The sequence below is a fragment of the Camelus bactrianus genome, chromosome 2 (assembly GCF_048773025.1).
Source record: "Camelus bactrianus isolate YW-2024 breed Bactrian camel chromosome 2, ASM4877302v1, whole genome shotgun sequence".
Classification (NCBI taxonomy): domain Eukaryota; kingdom Metazoa; phylum Chordata; class Mammalia; order Artiodactyla; family Camelidae; genus Camelus; species Camelus bactrianus.
In genome coordinates this window covers 72,845,525-72,865,251 of record NC_133540.1, presented here as the reverse complement: position 1 = coordinate 72,865,251, position 19,727 = coordinate 72,845,525, and the positions used below count along the sequence as shown (strand labels likewise).

General features: G+C 33.4%; 1 protein-coding gene across 9 annotated transcripts in view; it reads left to right on the top strand.

The window, feature by feature from the left end:
* Positions 1-19,727, top strand: part of CCSER1 (coiled-coil serine rich protein 1) — a 1,108,361-nt gene that overhangs the window by 446,518 nt on the left and 642,116 nt on the right. For all 9 annotated transcript variants that reach the window (XM_074343893.1, XM_074343839.1, XM_074343854.1 and 6 more), the window contains one exon: positions 15,984-16,061. In XM_074343893.1, the coding sequence (XP_074199994.1) occupies positions 15,984-16,061 (78 nt within the window). The remainder of the gene's footprint in view (positions 1-15,983; positions 16,062-19,727) is intronic.

The following is a 19,727-nucleotide window of genomic DNA, read 5'->3' as shown; positions in this document are numbered from 1 at the left end:
CAAGTGGAATTCATCCATGGCCTAAGGGAAATGTTGAAACCTTTCAGCAAAGGAAGGGCATGCAGTACCACGTTTCAGAAAGATCCCTCTGGTGTTAGGGTGTGGGAAGGATTGGAGAGGGGAGAGACTGAGCTGAGGGGACCTCTGGAAATACAACAGTGTAGACAAGGTTCTGATGTTTTAAATCAAGTCTTTAGTCCCATATACAGATGAAAACTTAGAAAATGGCAGAGTTTGCAAAACAAGCCCTATTTAACAATTGACATTACCCATGTATTTTGTGATTGTTTCCTTCTAAAGAGTGAAGGCATAAAGAAATAAATAAATGGAATTAAAGCTTCATCTGCTCCCTCTTAAGGTCTTTCATAAATCGTATGTGGTGTATGTTTGCGTGTTGACTGTGTCCAGTTCTATGCAGGTAAATGGTTAACAATAAACAAATAAAAATGCCCTAATTCATAACATTTTCTAACTTCTGTAGTGTAAATAATCCTTTCTGGTGACCAATTTCAGATGATTTGTGTAATGTAAATGAACATGAGTTTGGGATGTGTTAGGAGGAAAGTTCTCTGCTACCAGTTTAGCAAAAAAGATGCCAAAATTCCATGGTCAGGATTTAGCTATTGGGACTGCACAGATTCTGGTGAATATGACAAGGTTACTTGATAATTGAGGGAGTCTGGAAAAGGATGAAATATGGAAAAAGAGGTAAACTATATGTGACTCTCAGAAACATTGCAGTATATAACACAGCAAAACAAAATTTAGATAATGGATGTAATGCTTATGTAAATACTTTTTGTTTATTCCCCTCATTCCCTTTTTGGTTTTCCTTTGTAGTACATTGGTTAAGTTGGTCGTAGGGGTATTTGCTACAGGAAGATGCTAAACTTCTTATCTCCTCTGAGATGGATTGTGAAAGAATAATTTGGGTGAAGTCATTTTGGTTAATAGTCACATAAACTATGTGGTGGATGTTTTCAAGACCACACCCCTCATGATATAGGGTCTAGAGAAGAGGCAGATGTCCCTCTTGCTACTCCTTACAGTTTCTTGACCAGTGTCTTTTCTGCCTCCCTAATGTTGCGGGAGAATAGGTTCTTGTCTCACGCAGGAAAGAATTTAAAAGCGAGGCATAGTAAAGTGAAAGTAAGTTTATTCAGGGAGATACACACTCCATAGACAGAGTGGGGTCTGTCTCACTCAGAAGGGGGAGCAATTTAGGAGATTAACATTCCATAGGCAGAATGTGGGCCATCTCAAAGGCGAGGGGGAGAGAGATTGAGAGGTTTGGGGGTGTTTAGTTTAAAGTAAAAGTAGATGCACACTCCATAGACAGAGCATGGGCCATCACAGAAAGCAAGAGAGAGAGACCTGTTGTGGGGTAACAACAGGTATTATGGGCTCAGTAATTTCATATGCTAATGAGTAGGAGGATTATTCCAATTATTTTGGGAAAGGGTCGGGAATTTCCAGTTCTTAACCTTTTATGATCCACCTAGGAACTGTCATGGCGCCTATGGGTGTGCCATGAGGCTCAAGTTCTACTGGAAGTCGAATCTTCTGCCACATTGGTTCTAACCACTTTGTCCTGTCCTCAGTTGCTGCGTCATTCCTTCAGTGGTTGTGCCCTGACCCCTTCCCTCCTGTCTCACTTCTTGATTCAAAGCTTCAAGTCCATCAGACTATTCTACTAGTTACCCCCTTTATTGTGGTCTTTGTTAGACCTCCATCACCATCCTCCCCCTATTCTTGAAAGATTATAAATCTTTATTTATTTTTATTATTTCCAATATTACTCCTGAAATAGCTTTTATGTATCCATTTGTTGCTTCATCTTGGTATATCGGCTCCCTGAACTACTGTTTTTTCATGATCTTGTTCTCCATCCTCTCAGGTAGTGTGTCCAAGTGCTTACCTGACATCTGTACTCCCACGTCCAACTGGAATTTCAAACTTAACTTGAACAAACTGAATTACTGATTTTTTTTTTCATTTCAAATGTGTTACTTTCGCATCTTTCCTATTCTGATAAATTCCTACTTAATCCTTCTGTTTGTTTAGGCACAACATTAGAAATCATCCCTGTCTCCTATTTCTCTCCAAGTCCATGTCCAAGTCATCAGGAAATTTTTTCATTCTACCTTCAAAATCTACATATTCTCCAACCAATTTTTACCATCTATAATAATAAAACCTTGTCCAACCCATCATCAGCTCTCATCTCACTATAATCGCCTTCTTAAGCTTCCAAGCTTGCCATTCTGCAGTCTCTTCTAACCTAGCTTTTGCCACATTTTACTTTAGGCAAGTTCCCAAATCCAGTCCACACTCAAGGGGAGAGGATTATACAAGAGTGCAAATACAAGAAAAGGGATCACTGGCCTTTCTAGAAGCCACCTACTTCAGGCAACATATCCAGTTTTAAATACTAGGTCTTGCACTTAGAATTTAAAGCTAGAATATTACTAGCATTCTCTTGCAGACACAGATTTCAGCTGTCTTCCAGTTTGAAAGCTGCCAACACTGTCCTACTTATCAGCATTTAAAAGGTCTAAGAATGGAAAGGTGCTCTTTCCTTCCATTTCAGTACTACACCAGCCAAATCTGCTAATGGAAAGCTGCTCCTTATAGTTCAAAATCGACCAGCAGCAACTTGCAACTCCTAAGGCCATGGCATCTGTGCTTTAGCTGAGACTAACAATGGACATTGTCTTTCTGATGTTGTTGGGGCCTAGAGGCTTTGTTGAGGCCCATTCATCCCACAGACCACCACTTAACACTCACAAAGATGTAAAAATATCTCCTTGCCCATGGGGAAAGTCTCTATAAACTGCAGGCAACCTTCCAGGTTAAAACTCTTAGGATTTAAGGCTGAAGGCTCTCACTCAGACCTTAGCAGGAAAAAGCTGACTGCAGAGCTGTTGAACAGAACGCAGGCTCTCTGCACGTGATCCAGCTAGCAAAAGAAAGAGGAATGAGCTGACTCAAGCACACTGAGTTCATCCATCCCAAACTTACCAGCAAGGAAAGTGGTCCTTTCTTTGCTGGGCAGAGAAGCTGAGAGTGTAACTCTAGGAGAGTTCCTTCTACATGAAAGGAAAAGCCAGGAATGTAGAATAAGTGTTCCCCGCAAACTTCTAAAATTTACAAATGTTTTATTTGATGTATAATTTTATTTTCTTTAAATGCAGAAAATTAAACATAATCAGAAATATCAGTCTTTGACTTTATGATTTATTTATGTTTATGTTTAGAAAAGTCCTCCCCGTTCTATAATTGATAGCTAATGTTTACCTATATTTTCTTCAAGTTCTTCTTGGGGTTGTTTTTATATTTAGTGTTTTAATTTATTTAAAGTTATCTGAATGAAATTTAAAGTTGTATTTTCCCACCTAACATTTAACCAATCAGTTAAGTCACAGTCTATTAAGTAATTTGATATATTTCTCTTTGCCTATTGAAGGTGCAAAAAATTTATAACTCTCAAAATTCTCAAGTAAAAGTCAGTACACTAGCTTTGAAAGAATTTTGATACTATGTGTGAAGTTAGCCAGTTATGTGTGTATTCTTTAATTGAGAATTTATAATTCTACAAATGTGTTAAAAGAAATAATCACAGATCTGTTTTAAGAATATCATCACAGAGGTAATTGTAAAGAAAAGAATGGAGATGCCAGGATGTCAAAAATTAGGAGACTTATGAATAAAGTTATACTTGTATGATGGAATTTCATGCCTTTGTCAGAAAGTACACTGAAGGAAAATATTTGATGTGAGAAAATTCCTGAGAATGTAGTTGGGGGAAAAATTTAAAACAGAGAATGTGCATTTATTCCAATCAATTACATTGACAGAAAAAAACTGGGGAAAAAAGTACATACACACATATTAAATCAATGATTATCTTGAACAATTAGATTTTTGTTTGTTTATCTATCTATTTACTTAGGAATTCCTTTTTCTCATTTGTACTTTTCACACTTGTTTATCTCCTCTGATGAATTTAAGATAACTGGAAGTAGGGACTATTTTTATTAAACGTACATCATAAAATCTGGTTTGTGTTAGATTCTCATTACTGCTTGTTAAATGTTGTTAATGAAGTAAGACCATAGTTTCAGCTGTGGCAGCAGCAGAATGTACCAAGAATGTTCGAGAAAATAAACAAATCAAGGGATAGTGGAGATTCAGGTCATAAGGAGGTGCAGCAACAACTGGTTTGGATTCAGCCTTAGAGACTAGAGATCAGGGACAGAATTTCTCCCCTTGAGAGAAATAGTATGTAAAAACAGAAACTCAGCCTTACAATATCTGTACAATAACTTAGGGAAATGAAATAGGGACTTTAAGGTTCAAATATCATGTACTTCCAGAATTGGGATATGAGTAGAAACTGTAGTTTCTTAAAATTGGAGAAAAACAAAAGCAAAATTAAAATGAATAAGCTTAGTCATTGCTGAGGTAACCAATACCATCATCAACAAAAATAGGCTGGTTTAAAGAAATATATTGCTAATAAGATTAGCTATTTCTATCTTAAATTACATTGTAGTGTGTCTGGCATGAAGTCATTGTGCTTTTGGAAATTGACTTTTAAATTTTTTTTAACATTTTTTATTGACTTATAATCATTTTATAATGTTGTGTCAAATTCCAGTGTAGAGCACAATTTTTCAATTATACATGAACATATATATATTCATTATCACATTTTTTTCTCTGTGAGCTACCATAAGATCTTATATATATTTCCCTGTGCTATACAGTATAGTCTTATTTATCTAGTCTACAATTTTGAAAGCCCAGTCTCTCTCTTCCCACCCCCTGCCCTCTTGGCAACCACAAGTTTGTATTCTATGTCTATGAGTTTATTTCTGTTTTGTATTTATGCTTTGTTTGTTTGTTTGTTTTTAGATTCCACATATGAGCGATCTCATATGGTATTTTTCTTTCTCTTTCTGGCTTACTTCACTTAGAATGACATTCTCCAGGAGCATCCATGTTGCTGCAAATAGCGTTATGTTGTTGGTTTTTATGGCTGAGTAGTATTCCATTGTATAAATATACCACATCTTCTTTATCCAGTCATCTGTTGATGGACATTTAGGCTGTTTCCATGTCTTGGCTATTGTAAATAGTGCTGCTAGGAACATTGGGGTGCATGTGTCATCCTGAAGTAGGGTTCCTTCTGGATATATGCCCAGGAGTAGGATTCCTGGGTAATATGGTAAATCTATTCCTAGTCTTTTGAGGACTCTCCATTCTGTTTTCCACAGTGGCTGCACCAAACTGCATTCCCACCAGCAGTGAAGGAGGGCTCCCTTTTCTCCATAGCCTCTCCAGCATTTGTCATTTGTGGATTTTTGAATGATGGCCATTCTGACTGGTGTGAGGTGATTCCTCATTGTAGTTTTGATTTGCATTTCTCTGATATTTAGTGATATTGAGCATTTTTTTACATGTCTATTGATCATTTGTATTTCTTCCTTGGAGAATCGCTTGTTTAGGTCTTCTGCCCATTTTTGGACTGGGTTGTTTATTTTTTTCTTATTGAGTCATATGAGCTGCTTATATATTCTGGAGATCAGGCCTTTGTCGGTTTCACTTGCAAAAATTTTCTCCCATTCCGTAGGTTTTCTTCTTGTTTTACTTATGGTTTCCTTTGCTGTGCAGAAGCTTGTAAGTTTCATTAGGTCCCATTTGTTTATTCTTGCTTTTATTTCTTCTAAGACTTTTAAATTTTTAAACAAATGAGATAATACGGATTTTGTCATGATGGTGAAGCTCTAGCACTGCTTGAAGTAGGAAGCTCTTGGAATGTAAATGATTCGTGTTTCTTTATACATTTACCATAGCTTGATATAAAGCATACTTTGGGAGAATCCAATTACTACTTTTTTCTAACTTAATACTTAACAACTGTCGACTGAAATAAATGCGCAGCCTAAAAGTTAAGAGTTATATTTTATTTGGCGGGAGGACTCAAGCCTGAATGACAGCCTCTCAGATCCTCTGAGGGACTGCTCTGAAGAGGTAGGGGAGGAGCTAAAATATATAGGAGCTTTACAACAAATACCAGGTAGTTGGAACAATAAAAGATTACTTGTTATCTAAAGAAAACCAGGCACCTCAAGTTAAAGAATTTAGTGCTTTTCTATGTATGGGAGGAAGCAAACATTTGGGCTCATTGAATTCATTCCTTTGACATGCACCTAGCTATCTAGGGCCAGTATCCTGTCCTTTCTTATTCTGAGTCCCCTCAGAGTGCACCATTGTGAGTGGCTGCAGAGGCTGGGCTGCAGGCCTGTCCTCACGGGGGGGGGGGGGGGTGGGGGTGGGGGGGTGGGGGGGGTGGCAGCCGCTGATGACTTGGTTTCAGCATTCTTTGTTTACTGATATGGTTGCAGTATTTTCATTCACACAACAAATCTTCTGCTCCATAATATGGTTTCTGAATGGTTCTCTTTACTAAAAGGAAACAACTCAAATAGGTTGCCACCCTGACTTCTTAAGCCAAGTTTAGATTTTGTTGTTAGTTAATATGTTACCTAGTATCTGATTAAGAACAGTCTCTCTCTCTCTTTTTTTTTTTAAAATTGAAGTCTAGTCCAGCAACATGGATGGACCTGGAGATTGTCATTCTAAGAACAGTATCTTATTTATTTAGTTATTCTGAATCATCCCAACAAAATCTACTTGTCCCTGTTTGAGTTGATATAATTTAATTTCTGAAACTTACAAACTGCTAACTGAGTCCTGATTTCTCCTGTGGGATTCAGTCTGAAAGAATGAGCTAGTTTATATCTTTGTTATAGCCAAGTAATTTAGGTTACTTTGGGGTTTGGTCACAGCTTTGATTTAGTGACAAAGCAATGAAGTAATGAGTAGTAACTAGGATTGATCACAAAATCAGAGTAGGGTTAAAAGCAAAGCTAACTCAACACTGAGCCAGACATTTATTGGGATATTGTTGCTCTCAACTATCTTTGATTATTGATATCAGGCAGCAAGAGATTTTTTAGTTATGATTTTAAAAAAATCTCTGTGATTTTAAGAAGGTGAACTTCAACCAGAGCTATTGTTTACCTTGTGAATCTGTACTAAAGGTCTTTTGAAGTAGAGAATACATGGTGAGACAGTGTTTGTAATAGCAAAAGAGTGGGGATGCAGCACTGGTTAACTTTATTATGATATATCCATAAAATGAAATATTTTACAGCCATATAAAAGAATGAGGAAACGTATTACATACAAATACATGGTAATTTGAAAAGGCCAGTTGAAGAACACATTATCCTGTATGTATGGAAGAAAAAAATGACTATATATGTGTATATGTAGATATAGATATATAGATGTGTGTGTTTCTATTATATACATAAAATATCTGTAGAAGGTTATGCAATAAATTGGTAAGATTTGTGACTTCTGGGTGGCTGAGGACTAGAAGTGGAAGAGAAATCTTTTCCTGGAAAAAGATATTGTGCCTTTTGAATTTTGAACTATATGAATGTGTTACTAGTCAAAAGTAAATTTAAATATATATTTAAATGTATGTAATACCTATATATAATTTAAAAGGGATAAGTAAATACAGTCTTATATTTTCTTATATCAAGGAGTTTTTTAACCGAATCTCATGAAGCTCCAAATTCAAAAAAATTTATAATCTGAGTCCCTCAAAATTTAGAAATTAATTTAACAATTAATTCCAAATTTTAGATTCTATAACTTGCAACTTCCCAAGCATATTGGTTAAATCTTAGGCATATTGGTTTTTGAAAACTATTTGCCCATGTAGAACTAGGTTATGAATATGTCAAAAATGCCTTTAGGACTCAGTTTCTTTCTCTCCATTTCTTGTATTGACTCTGCACTGGGTTTGTTTCTAGGGGTGTCCCACCTACTTGGTGGCCTCTGTCAGTTCAGATGGAAACACATTCTCTGACCTTAGCAGCATGAGCTGAATGAAAGCATCTTTTTATCAAAATTCCAACACAGTTCCCAGATTTGAGCATCATTGGCTCTTGTGCTTTTTGGTGTCCAGTGGGAAAGGTTGGCTAGGCCCTGGTTAAAAGCTCACAACTATTTCAAGGACATTGGATCAGCACTACTCAAAACAAATGGGATTGAGAGTCTAGGAGAAATCACTCCCCAAAGGAAAATTCAAATGTTAACACAGTGAAATGAATTGGATGTTGGAGGCAAAAACACCAGATATCAACTACAAGAATGTATTATAAAGACAAAAACCTTGCATTTTCATTCAGAGACAATGTGCCAGATAGAGAAACCTTACTCAAATTGGTAAGGTTGCTGAGCTTGGAAAGAGCTAGTTCTGATTTAGATATTGTAGTCAATTTGATGTTGCTCTCATTTTGGTTTACTGCCAAGACAGTAAACAAATAAGCATGGGAAATATACTCCTTAAGGAATGAAGTGGGTAGAATCAACTTTCCCATGGTTAACTGGTTCCTCACAAAGGTGTGCTTGAAATTCAGTGGTCAGCACCCTGGACTGGAGGAGCCCAGGGCTGTTGGCTCATTGTCATCTATAGGATGTACCTGATGAAGGACACATATTAGTGCTCAAAAGTCTATCCACTAATATGTAAAGAATGTATTTCTGTGCCATAGTTAGATGCTCTGCATTTCCTTCCTTACTGACTTTTTGGGACAAAAATGTCCAGTGGGACAAACGATGGCAAAATTTAAAATCACCATGTCTAATAAAAGGAAAATATTTTCAAGAAAAGTAGCCCACTTATACTATAGAAATCTAAATTATCCAAAATTCTTTATCAGTAATAACACACTGAGTATTAAAACAGCAACACACTGTATAACTTGTGGTGTCTATTTTTTACCTAATTTTAGAACTATGAGAATGCATACTCAAATTACATTTACCACATTTGGATGACCATTTAATTTTATTAGACCTCAAGAATTACTTTCTACCATACTTTTTACTCTAACAGCTTAAACAATTTAAATATTTCACTTACATTAAAATCTGTTTATGTACTCAACATATATGAGCCAAATGATCGTGTTTCACTTCAAAAAATCCTTACAAGCGAATTTTAATTCTATAGGGCAGATCCATTAATTATGCTTTCAGAGGAGATATAATAAATGGATCTGTACTATAGAATTATGGCATTCAGCAAATATTAATAATGCAAACGCACTCTACCAAACACCTTATAAGTACCCAAACAAATAGATCATTTTACATAGTTATAGCTTTCCTTCCACATTCCCCTACGGAACAGGGAAGTATGCAAAACAATTTAACATCAGCTTTTTGGTGAAATCTTCATAGAGGATTAAAGATTCTTTGGTGGAGAGGTTATGCATCCCATTAAGATGATCTGTCAAAATTTATTTCTATGAAAGTTTTAATACCTTGGAAAGCTTACAAATGAAAGTTTAGTTATAAAAGCTTAGTTATGAAAACTTAGAAACTATGAGTATATTGACAGTCATGTATTATAATCCTGAAAAGCCTGGTTCTATTGATAATAAAGAATATTTTTAAATAAACTTTTTATTTTGAAATAGTTTCAGATTTAGAGAAAAGTTGCGCAGATAGTACAGAGAACTCTCATAAACCCCTCATCCAGTCTCCTCTATTGTTATCACCCTTCCTCAGCAGAATCCACTTATCACAACCAAGACCCCTTATTGGTACATTACTATTGACTAAACTCAGCAGTTTATTCACATATCACCAGTTTTCCCTAATGTCCTTTTTGCTGTCTGAGGGTTTTATCCAAGATGCCACTTAGTCATCATATTTCCATAGCGACATAATCTGTAACAGTTCTCAGTCTTTCCTTGTCCTTGAGGACCTTGACTTTGGTCAGATTTTTGCAGAATGTCCTTCAATTTGAGTTTGTCCAGTATTTTTGTCATGATTGGACTGAAGTCATTGGCTTTGGGGAGAAAGACCACAGAGGTGAAGTACTCCTCTTATCATATATCATATTGTCTGCAGGATGTTAACTTTGATCACTTGTTTGAGCTATTGTTTGCCAAGCTTCTCTACTGTGAAGTTACCTCTCACCCCTTTTCATACTCTACTTCTTGGAAGCAAGTCACTAAACACATCCTAGGGGTGTGGATGTGATGTTAAGTCCCACCTCTTAAAGAGTTGCAGTATCTACATAAATTATTTGGATTATTTCTGTAAGAGAGATTTGTCTCTTCTCCCCAGTTATTTATTTATTCAGTTGCTTATTTATTTATACATGATTTTATGATTTTTTTTTTGTTTTATGCTTTTAATTGTACTCCAATACTGTGTTATTTATTTTATTGCTCAGATTGCTCCAGCTTTGACGCTTGGGAGCTCTCTCACATTGGCTCTTGTGTCCCTTGGGCACACCCCTGCCTTTTATCTTTCAAGCACTTTTGAGCACTTCCTTACTTTCTGGCACAAGCTGTACATTCTTTGCCTCATCCCAGAAGTCAGCTGTTTCTCCAAGGAGCCCTAGTTCCTTTATTAGAAGAAATCCAATTTCTAGGCATTGGGCATTAATAAAGAATATTTTATTTAATAAAACTGACATATTTTCCCCCAGATCAGAGGAGAAATAAAATATAATTTATAGACTAAAAATATTTTGAATACTTGTAAAAATTCTCTCATTTTCATAAATAAAAAGCAACTCCCTAATTCATGAATTAAGGAAAAAGTATTTCAAAGCTGAATTTTCATTTTAATTCTTATGTGATTACACAAATGGCTGATTGCAGATTTTATACACAAAGCATCAACTGTATCAAGTGCTAGATTATTTGTGAATCCATTGAGAGTTCTTTATCTCATTATATCAAAAGAACAATACTGTGTTTCTCAAAGCTATTACAATGAGTTCATACTTGTATTTATCAGTAATACATATAATATTAGAAGCTGAGAGAGGATGTGGCATTCAAGTTTCAACAGTGGTTTAGTAAGTATTAATAGTGTCTCATACTCTTCAGTTTCCCTATTTCGTTGGTGACAAGTGTACTGAGTGTCAGAATCCTCAGGTGTATACTTTGGCCATTGACAGTTGAGCAGTGTCAATTGAATGTGGTTACATTTTCTAACTAAACATTTTAAGCATTATTTGTAGTAAGAGATAGTATTCCATTTTCCCAAATTTAACCTGGGAAAATTTTTTAGTAATAAAACAAAACTATTTTCTTCCATGCTCATTATTTATTGGGGAAAGACCACCTATTACGATTTGCAAATCCTTACTGTTCATTTTCTGGATTTATAAGAAATAAGCTTAACTTTGTATACTTATTTTTTTCTCAACAATAACTTGTAGTAAATATGACATCAATGTTGATAGTCAGAGTAGGCACTAAATTGGTAGTCAAAGTTGGTACCAGGGCACTTGAGACTGAAAAATTCACTGAGGTCAGTTATCTGCAATTTCCAGCTTCTTAAAAATTGTCCCTGAGTATTCATATACATTTTTATGACCCATCTCATAGGAGCCAAGAAAAGCTCTATTCAGCCTCCCACCACAGTCTCCTCTAGTGTGGTGTCCTTTTCACTGAAATCTGTCGATCCTCTTCACCAATATTGTGTGGCAGCTCTTCATATGCCAAAATGACACGGTGTTTGCAGACCATCTCTATGTGCTTAAATCCTTTTTTTTCCACTGAGAAATTTGAACAGGAGGGGACTGTTCCTCTTGTTCCTCAGAATTTTATTTTAAAAAGCTCTTTTTATTTCTACTTGTGCCCTCTTTCTCCTCAGAGATGAATCAACAGTAAGAGAAAGAGTCTGTGAGATGATAGACACATTGCTCTTCTTGGCATTACTGTTCTCCTCTCCATTTAAAGCTGGCTTTCTTTCCTTCTGCCATCCATTTGTCCAGGAAGTTCCATAAGCAATCACTGTCAGGAGAATCTTTTATATTAATTTTAAGTTTCCAGTACTTTAGCAAAGACTTCCTCTCCTCCAGCAACACACTCACAAGCAGATAATAGCTTGAAATTTTGGTTTATTCAAATTAAAGTATGGTTAAGCCACCAGTAACTGTTAGATTCCCATCTCATGTGTGAGACTGGCTAAAATCTGAGGTTACTTGCTTAAATACAAAGTAATCTTCATGAAAATCCTTATACTAGAACATGTACAGTACAAATATTAAGATTATTTAATGTTCATTTAACACTAGGAAATTGCAACAACATTTTCAAAGAATAGAATCCTAACTGCTGTGTTTTTGGCCATCATGTATTGATCTGAAGGTTGATAGAAGAAAACATAAGTGAAAATCTTTAAGAACTTGAAGTAGGACAAAATTTCTCAGGTGAAGCACCAAAAGCATAAACCATAAAAAAACAAACAAATAAAAGACAATTAAGTTGGAAGGCGTTGGTTCTTTTGAAGACACTGCTAAGAAAATGAAGAGATAAGCCACAAACTGGGTGAAAATATTCAGAATAAATACATGTGACAAAGGATTTGTATCCATATAACCCAATGAAAAAGAAAAGTAGACAAAGTATTTGAACAGACACTTCACAAAACAGGATATACTTACTAATCATCAATAGTGAGAGAACATTTTGAGGTGGTGAGAATGGTCTGTTTATACCTTGGTTTTGATGGTAGTTATACATGTGGGTACATTTGTCAAAACTCATCTAACTGTACATTTTTGAAAGTTATATTTTAGTATAGGTATATTATACTTCAACAAAGTTGATTTAAAGAAAAAGAGGATGAAGATGATGGATGAGATAGTTCGCAAATGTAGGGAAATTTTATTCTAAAAAACAGCAACAAAGCAAGTAGTTTCTTAAAGCTAGATGAATAGAAAGAATTCTGAAGAGCAATATGCATGAGAAGAGAGATTCATCAGAATATCTCTGGTCTGCTCAGAAGTAAGTATTTGTCCAGATTTTGGTATTTAACTTAAAGATTATACTTAATGTTAAACTCAAATTGGAAAAAAATAAAAGAGATCTTAGCATACATGAGATAGAAGTAGAAAGGGGGAAAGTCTACCCAAATAGCATTTTAAGCGTATTATTTAATCACCCTAATGTTGGAATGAAGCAGGCATTTACTGTACTTAGAACCAGAAAGCCAAGTTTAAAAACACTCAGATAATCAGAATTAGGATTGGCATTTTATAATCTGTCATTCCTTTTGTTGGGATGATTTACGTCTTTTACAGAATAGCTTTTCCATATTCTCATGGGATTGACTGGCACATTATTGTGAACCTAACATTTCTTAAGTCTCTGAAATACATTAAAAGCAAATGAAGCCATAATTCTGACAAAATAATTTATGAAGAAAATTATGAAAAAACACATACTGTTAGCTTTAAAAAAATCAAATGTAACTTAAGAGTACTTTGTTAATTTGTATTTAGATGTACAGTTGAGTCGGTATTGCTGTCATTGAACGAAAGGGTAAATGAATTAAAATATGAAGCATGGATAAGATTTGTATCTGAAGGATTTACTATAGTATTTTATCTAAAGGGTGAATAAATGAAACGACACCTAAATAACATATCACTGAAACACAAATGGGAAAACAATAAGCTACAAATTAAGATATCTTTTTCCTATTTTTTGCTATATAATTCTCAACTTGAAAATTAAGAGCAGTTTATCAGATGTCGTCATATAAGATTGATTTGCTTTTTAAAAACACTTTTCTCAAGATTTCCTAAGAGCAATAGAATTAAAGTGTCACACTGTAAGATTGATTTGAAAGTTAAAGCTAAAACAAAGTTTTCTCTAAGAATGACATTCAAAGAATCAAGGTTATATGATGCAAATTTTAGCCTGCTTTTCATGGTGCTTAGAATTGACACATTTATTTCTGGGACTTTGTGGGAGACCTCAACCCTAAAAGAAGTTAATCATGAAGCTTTATTTTGAGCTCTTCTTATGGAAGTTAAAAAACCTTCATCTGATCCAGGCTTCTAAAATTTCACAACTGAATGCCATCTCTGTCTTTTGAACAAATGATTTTTAAGGACACAATACTTTAAAATGCTATGTAAAATATCAGTACTTTAGGAAAATATCAGATAATTCAACTGCGTATGAACTGTACTCTTATCACTTGCTCAGTTTTTCATGAAAAATCTAATGATGAAAGAAACAGCTGAAGGGTCTTGGTTTTCTATTCCTGTAAAAATATTGCACTCATTTCTTATGTTAGAATCCTGAAGTGAATTCATTCTTAAGAAAACCTCTTTGTTTCTACATTACATCATATAATCAGATAGTGAAAGTCAGAAATTCACAATATTTCCTGATTTTGATCTAATAAATGGCCAAGAAGCTCTGAATACATTTAGAATTTAGTCAGTAACTAACTCACCTCAGGTATCTGGTGCATGTATTTTCCTGTTTCCTTTAGTAAATTATTGTTCAGTTTTTATCTAATTTCCTCCTTTAGCCATTTAACTCAATGTGCAGGCTTATGTCAATTTCTAAAGTAGGTACATGTTATATTAAAAATTATACTGTGTTTATAGTTCATATCTGTTGTTTCTGGACTAGACAGTCAGAATTAATCCTACTTTAATGAATATTTAAAATGTGTCCAGTTCATTGTTCATCTGAATAAAATGAACTGAAAATAATCTTTGACTAGAAAGAGACTAACGATTTTTAGCAGTTGCAGCATCTATTCTTTGGAAATATTCTTTTGTTGGAATTTAAGTCAGCCAAAGTTATCTGTCTACTTATTCCCTTATTTCAATCAAAGTTAATTCATGTTTGTGCTTTAATCTTTACTGCAAATTTGTGTCCATGTACATTTGGAAACCAAGCTGAAAAAATTTAGGTGTGCATTTTTTTCCCCAATGTTTTACTTGCTTATCTACTTAAATGGAAGAATTCCTCTGAGAGAATGAGTTAAGAACATAGTAAAATAACTTCTATTGCTACTTATTATCAGAATCTTTTTCTTGCTTTTAGGAAAAATAATGAAAAGCTTCTAACCAACATCTCTTTATTTAGGCTAATCGCTTAAGAAGTTTTAATTCATCATATTTTTAAAGGACTAGAAGAACAACGTTAGCAACATTCCAATAATTCTCTTATATTTGTGTGAATCTTTTGTCCTTACATTTTTGCTTAGCTGAATGTAGTAAGAAAATTTCTCAAGAGCTATGAATATGGGAATTTTTAAAATTTAATATTTATTTTGTAATTGTAAATTAATGGTAGATATACTTTTCATGATGAATAAAAACTGGGACATAAAAATAGATAAAAAAATTTCTTCTGTATAGCACAGAGAACTATATTCAATATCTTGTAATAACTTTTAATGAAAAAGAATATGAAAATGAATATATGTATATATATATATATGCATGACTGAGACATTATGTTGTATACCAGAAATTAATACATTGTAACTGACTGTACATCAATTAAAAAAAAAAACTTGATACAATGATTTAAATCTCCATAAAAGGAAAAAGTGGATAACATATTTGAAAATCAGCCTGAAATTGATTGAAAAACCAACATAGTGAATGATTACAGATAGGTTAATTATCAAATAAAGGTAAAAACTATTAAAAAATGAATATATGCCTATTCATATATGACTGAAGAATTGTGCTGTATACCAGAAATTGACACAACATTGTAAACTGACTATACCTCAATTAAAAAAAAAGGTAAAAATATAAGCTAAACAAATATAATACTAAATGTCATCCTAACATAAAATATGATTATTATATTTAATAACATGCATGTGAAATGCAAATGTAGAAGTGATAGTTTGACTAATTTCTTGATAATTATTTCTTAATAAAGAATGATTCATTATATAATAATAATTTGAATTTTTCTATACCTGTATTTCACTTGTGTATTTGTTTTTTATTTTAACAAGAAGAATTAAGTTCTAAGTTAGGAATAATAAAAATGACTACAAAAAAGGACTTTTTTAATTCAATTTTGTTTTTCTTGTAGAGTGCAGATATGAGCCCAGCAAGTAGCACTGCTTCACTTCCTGTTAGTCCTCTTACGGAAGAACCATCGCCTTTCAAGGTAAAATATAAACAAAAAAACTTTTTAAAATAATGTTTATAATATTTTAGTATCTTTAAAAATGCTTATTTTTCTATAGTAAAATAGTCTATGCATAAATGGTAAGGTTAACTGCTTTACTCTTTAAGGATCTTATTTTAAATGTTAAAATTTTATTATTGTTTTGCTCTTTTGTCATTCTAGTTGCTAAATAAAGGTAAAGCTTTGGATAGAAAATAATAGTTTAAATAACACATTGTTTGCCTTGCATGGAAGAGACAGTGTTCAATGTAATAGTTTGATGTCACATGAATTATAGGTTTCAAATCTTTTATTTATATTAATTTAAGAAATGAGTATGGCATCAAGTAGTTACATTTTCATTAGCTGGTTAAATTTTCATTGATGACTCTAGGTCATTATTAATTAATTGTGTATTCTTTACAAAATAATGGTCAAAATCAAGAATTGAAATATGAAATAATTCCTCCAAGCATTGAATTTTTAAAATATTTTAGAAAATATGCAAATAAGTATTTAAGTAGTATGATTAAAATAGAATTCTTCAGTTTGGGAGGCTATATATATTACAAATATGAAATCATATTAACTAACATATTTACCTTGTTTTGCTATTTAAGATTAGGAGTTTCTCTTTAAGCCAGAACTTGTAGATCAACTATTTTATATTTGTAACAGGGATGTTTGGATTTCATTAAGATTATTGTAAATAAAGGCACTCTTTAAAATCATGGGAACGAAAAAAACCTTGGAAAGTTGGAATGATGCAATTTACTGACATGCAGTAGTTTCAGTTAGGTTGATTTAAAGACAGGTAAATACACATTTTGGGGTTCATTATGAAGATTTGTATTTTATCATAAAATTGTCATTGTTTTTCATATGAAGACTAAATCTTATTCAACTTCATATTGCTTATAGATAGTTCAGTGGCTGGCATGGATTTCCATATATTTAATATTTGCTGTATTGAATAAATGAAAATAATAGAAGGTTATAAATTCCACTTTAGTTTTCTAATTATAGATGTTTTGTTACATAATGATAGTAATAATTGTTAAAGGCTTATTTTATATTAGAGAATTATTAAATACTAAATAGTATTCTGATTACATTATTTATTGAGAAATATTTTCTCATTCTACAGAAAAAGGAGAAAATAATATTGTTTCAAAGTTTAGTATTCCTTAATATTTCATCTTATGGTGTGTGGAACAAAATTTACAGAAGAATCATATTCTTAACAAGTTTTTAATTGAGTTATCAAAGTGTCACTAGAAACCATTTTCTCTTTTTAATATATTGATTATGACTGCCCTCTTTGAAAATTAATGTATTTTTTAATGTTGGTTAAAGGAAAGATCAGATATATTCTAAAATCTGCTGATATAAATCTAATATAAATATAATTATTTTAGTTTCTCAGACTGATTCTAAGATATCAACAGTGTGCCTGTGTTAATGTGTATAAGTGGCTTTATATGCAGTTAAAACTTCCAAGTGCTTATAATAGATAATATTGGCTTTTGGTAACCAATATAGTTACAGAATCTCTTAATTTACTTCTTCTGTGAGAAGAATACTATTTATATTTTTTCAAAACAGTTTTATCAGATGTAAAATCACCTGCACTTGCTTCTTTTATCTTTAGTTTATAAACTGTTATCATTAAATAAGTAATAGAAATCTTACTTATCCTTATATAAACCCAAACATACAGAAACTATTTTGAGAGACACACTTAGCAGTATAGTACATTTTAATTGCAAAAAAATGTGTCAAAAAGTAAAACACACAGGAGATATTAAAGTTTTCTGATACCCATACCCTGAAAAATCCTAATTACTGTAATTCATTTGTATCTAAAATTTTATTGATAATTTTGATATTTGACCAACATGGTAAATATAAAAAAATTGAATATCTTTTTTTCTCATTCCCCAAGAATGTGGCATGATTTTTTCTGTTAAAATAAGATTAATTATCTTTAAGTCTTTAGGTTTTCTTTTCTAAAATAGTGATTCTAAAACCCAACTTCATAACCACCTGCCCTAGTATTAAAGAAGTAAGACCTTTGAAAGAAAAGTTTTGGTGGCTGATTAAAAGACTTAATTATATCTTTTCTCCTGGGAAGGAATTAGGTTAATAAAAGAAAGTATTCCATCCCTTTTCTTGGTCTGTTTTAGAAGCACCCATTCAATAGTTAGAGGGAGATATCCTGTTTTGGCTCAAGTGTGTATTAAGGTAAATGCTTTCCTTTAAATATCTTTAGAATGACATTCAGATTAAATTAACTTTAACCATACCATTTGACATAATGACAAATGGTATGCTATATATTTAAAACATTTTTAGTAATTACCTCCCCACTAATATCTCTACCTGTATTATTGACTCAAATGTTAGAAGAGAAATTGGCTATCAGTAGGAATGTACCATAGTAGGATCTATTAAATTAAATGTAGAAGAAAACTGGGTAGCATCCTGGAGACCTTTCCAAGGAGTCATGAGAGGTAGGTTTAGCTTTGGAGATACATGAATCAAAGATGACAGTTAAATTTTGTTTGGGATCAGATGCTTCTTTTTCCCAATAAGACACTATTTTTCAACACTATTAGTATTGGAGCACATACTTCAACTTAATTTTTAAACAAAAACAGATCTGTTCTGAAAGATAGTCCAAGCCCATGTACTTACTCACAACTCTATTCTCTTTACAGAGCAGATCACCTCAGGCTAAACTTCTTGCACTTACCGTTTAAAACCCAATGCTGTAGTGTTTTGTTTGGCTTAGCTAGTCATTCAAAAATGAGGGTATTTCTCACAAAAGTCCATCTAGTCTTCCCTTAATCAACTGCAAGATCTGGGAACTCTGTGCCTTTCTTCCAGATAGAACTGACTGATCAGAGATAAGTAGGGTTTTTCCATCTGGACAGGGCATATGAATACCATGGTCATCACCATTCCCTATTCATGTCGGCCATGAAAGCATTTGAGTGAATCCCCTCATAAGAAAAAGATGTATAATTCACAATCCTCCACGTATTCCACAAGTAATAAACTCACAGATTTCCCAGTCAGACTCTTGGTGCTGAGAAGTTCCTAGGAGCCCAGGTTTTTATAATTGTGCAGACTCTTGTTATGGACACATATTTGAAGACAAAGGGAAAATGCCTAACTTCAATTTTAATAGAATAGTCAGCATTACATAAAATATATATACATGGTCTGACACATGCCACTACATTATTATAAAAAGGCCAAGGGCTCATTAATTTCACCTGGGTGGAATAATGTTTTATCAAATAATCACAATAGAATCATAATAATTCAAGATAATTAATCTGAGGCTTCAATATGAGGAAAAAGGGAGTAGACTGCTTAACTGCTAATTAAGAGTTTTAGTTTTTCTGTAGAATGATCAAGCTGACTTGTTAACTTTGACATGCCCATTCTACCTATTCTCCTTCTTCCCTCTGCCATCCTCCCTGATTTCTCTCAAAAATCTCATCTACCTCCTCTCTCCCAATGCTGGCCTCAGTCAGATGTCCCACACCAAAGATGCCTTTGGGCCACCAAATATTACTGTTCCTTAGTAGGATGACCCTTTTAATTTATTTGTACATACACAGTTATTAACAGCCTCAATCCATTCCTGGAACTAGC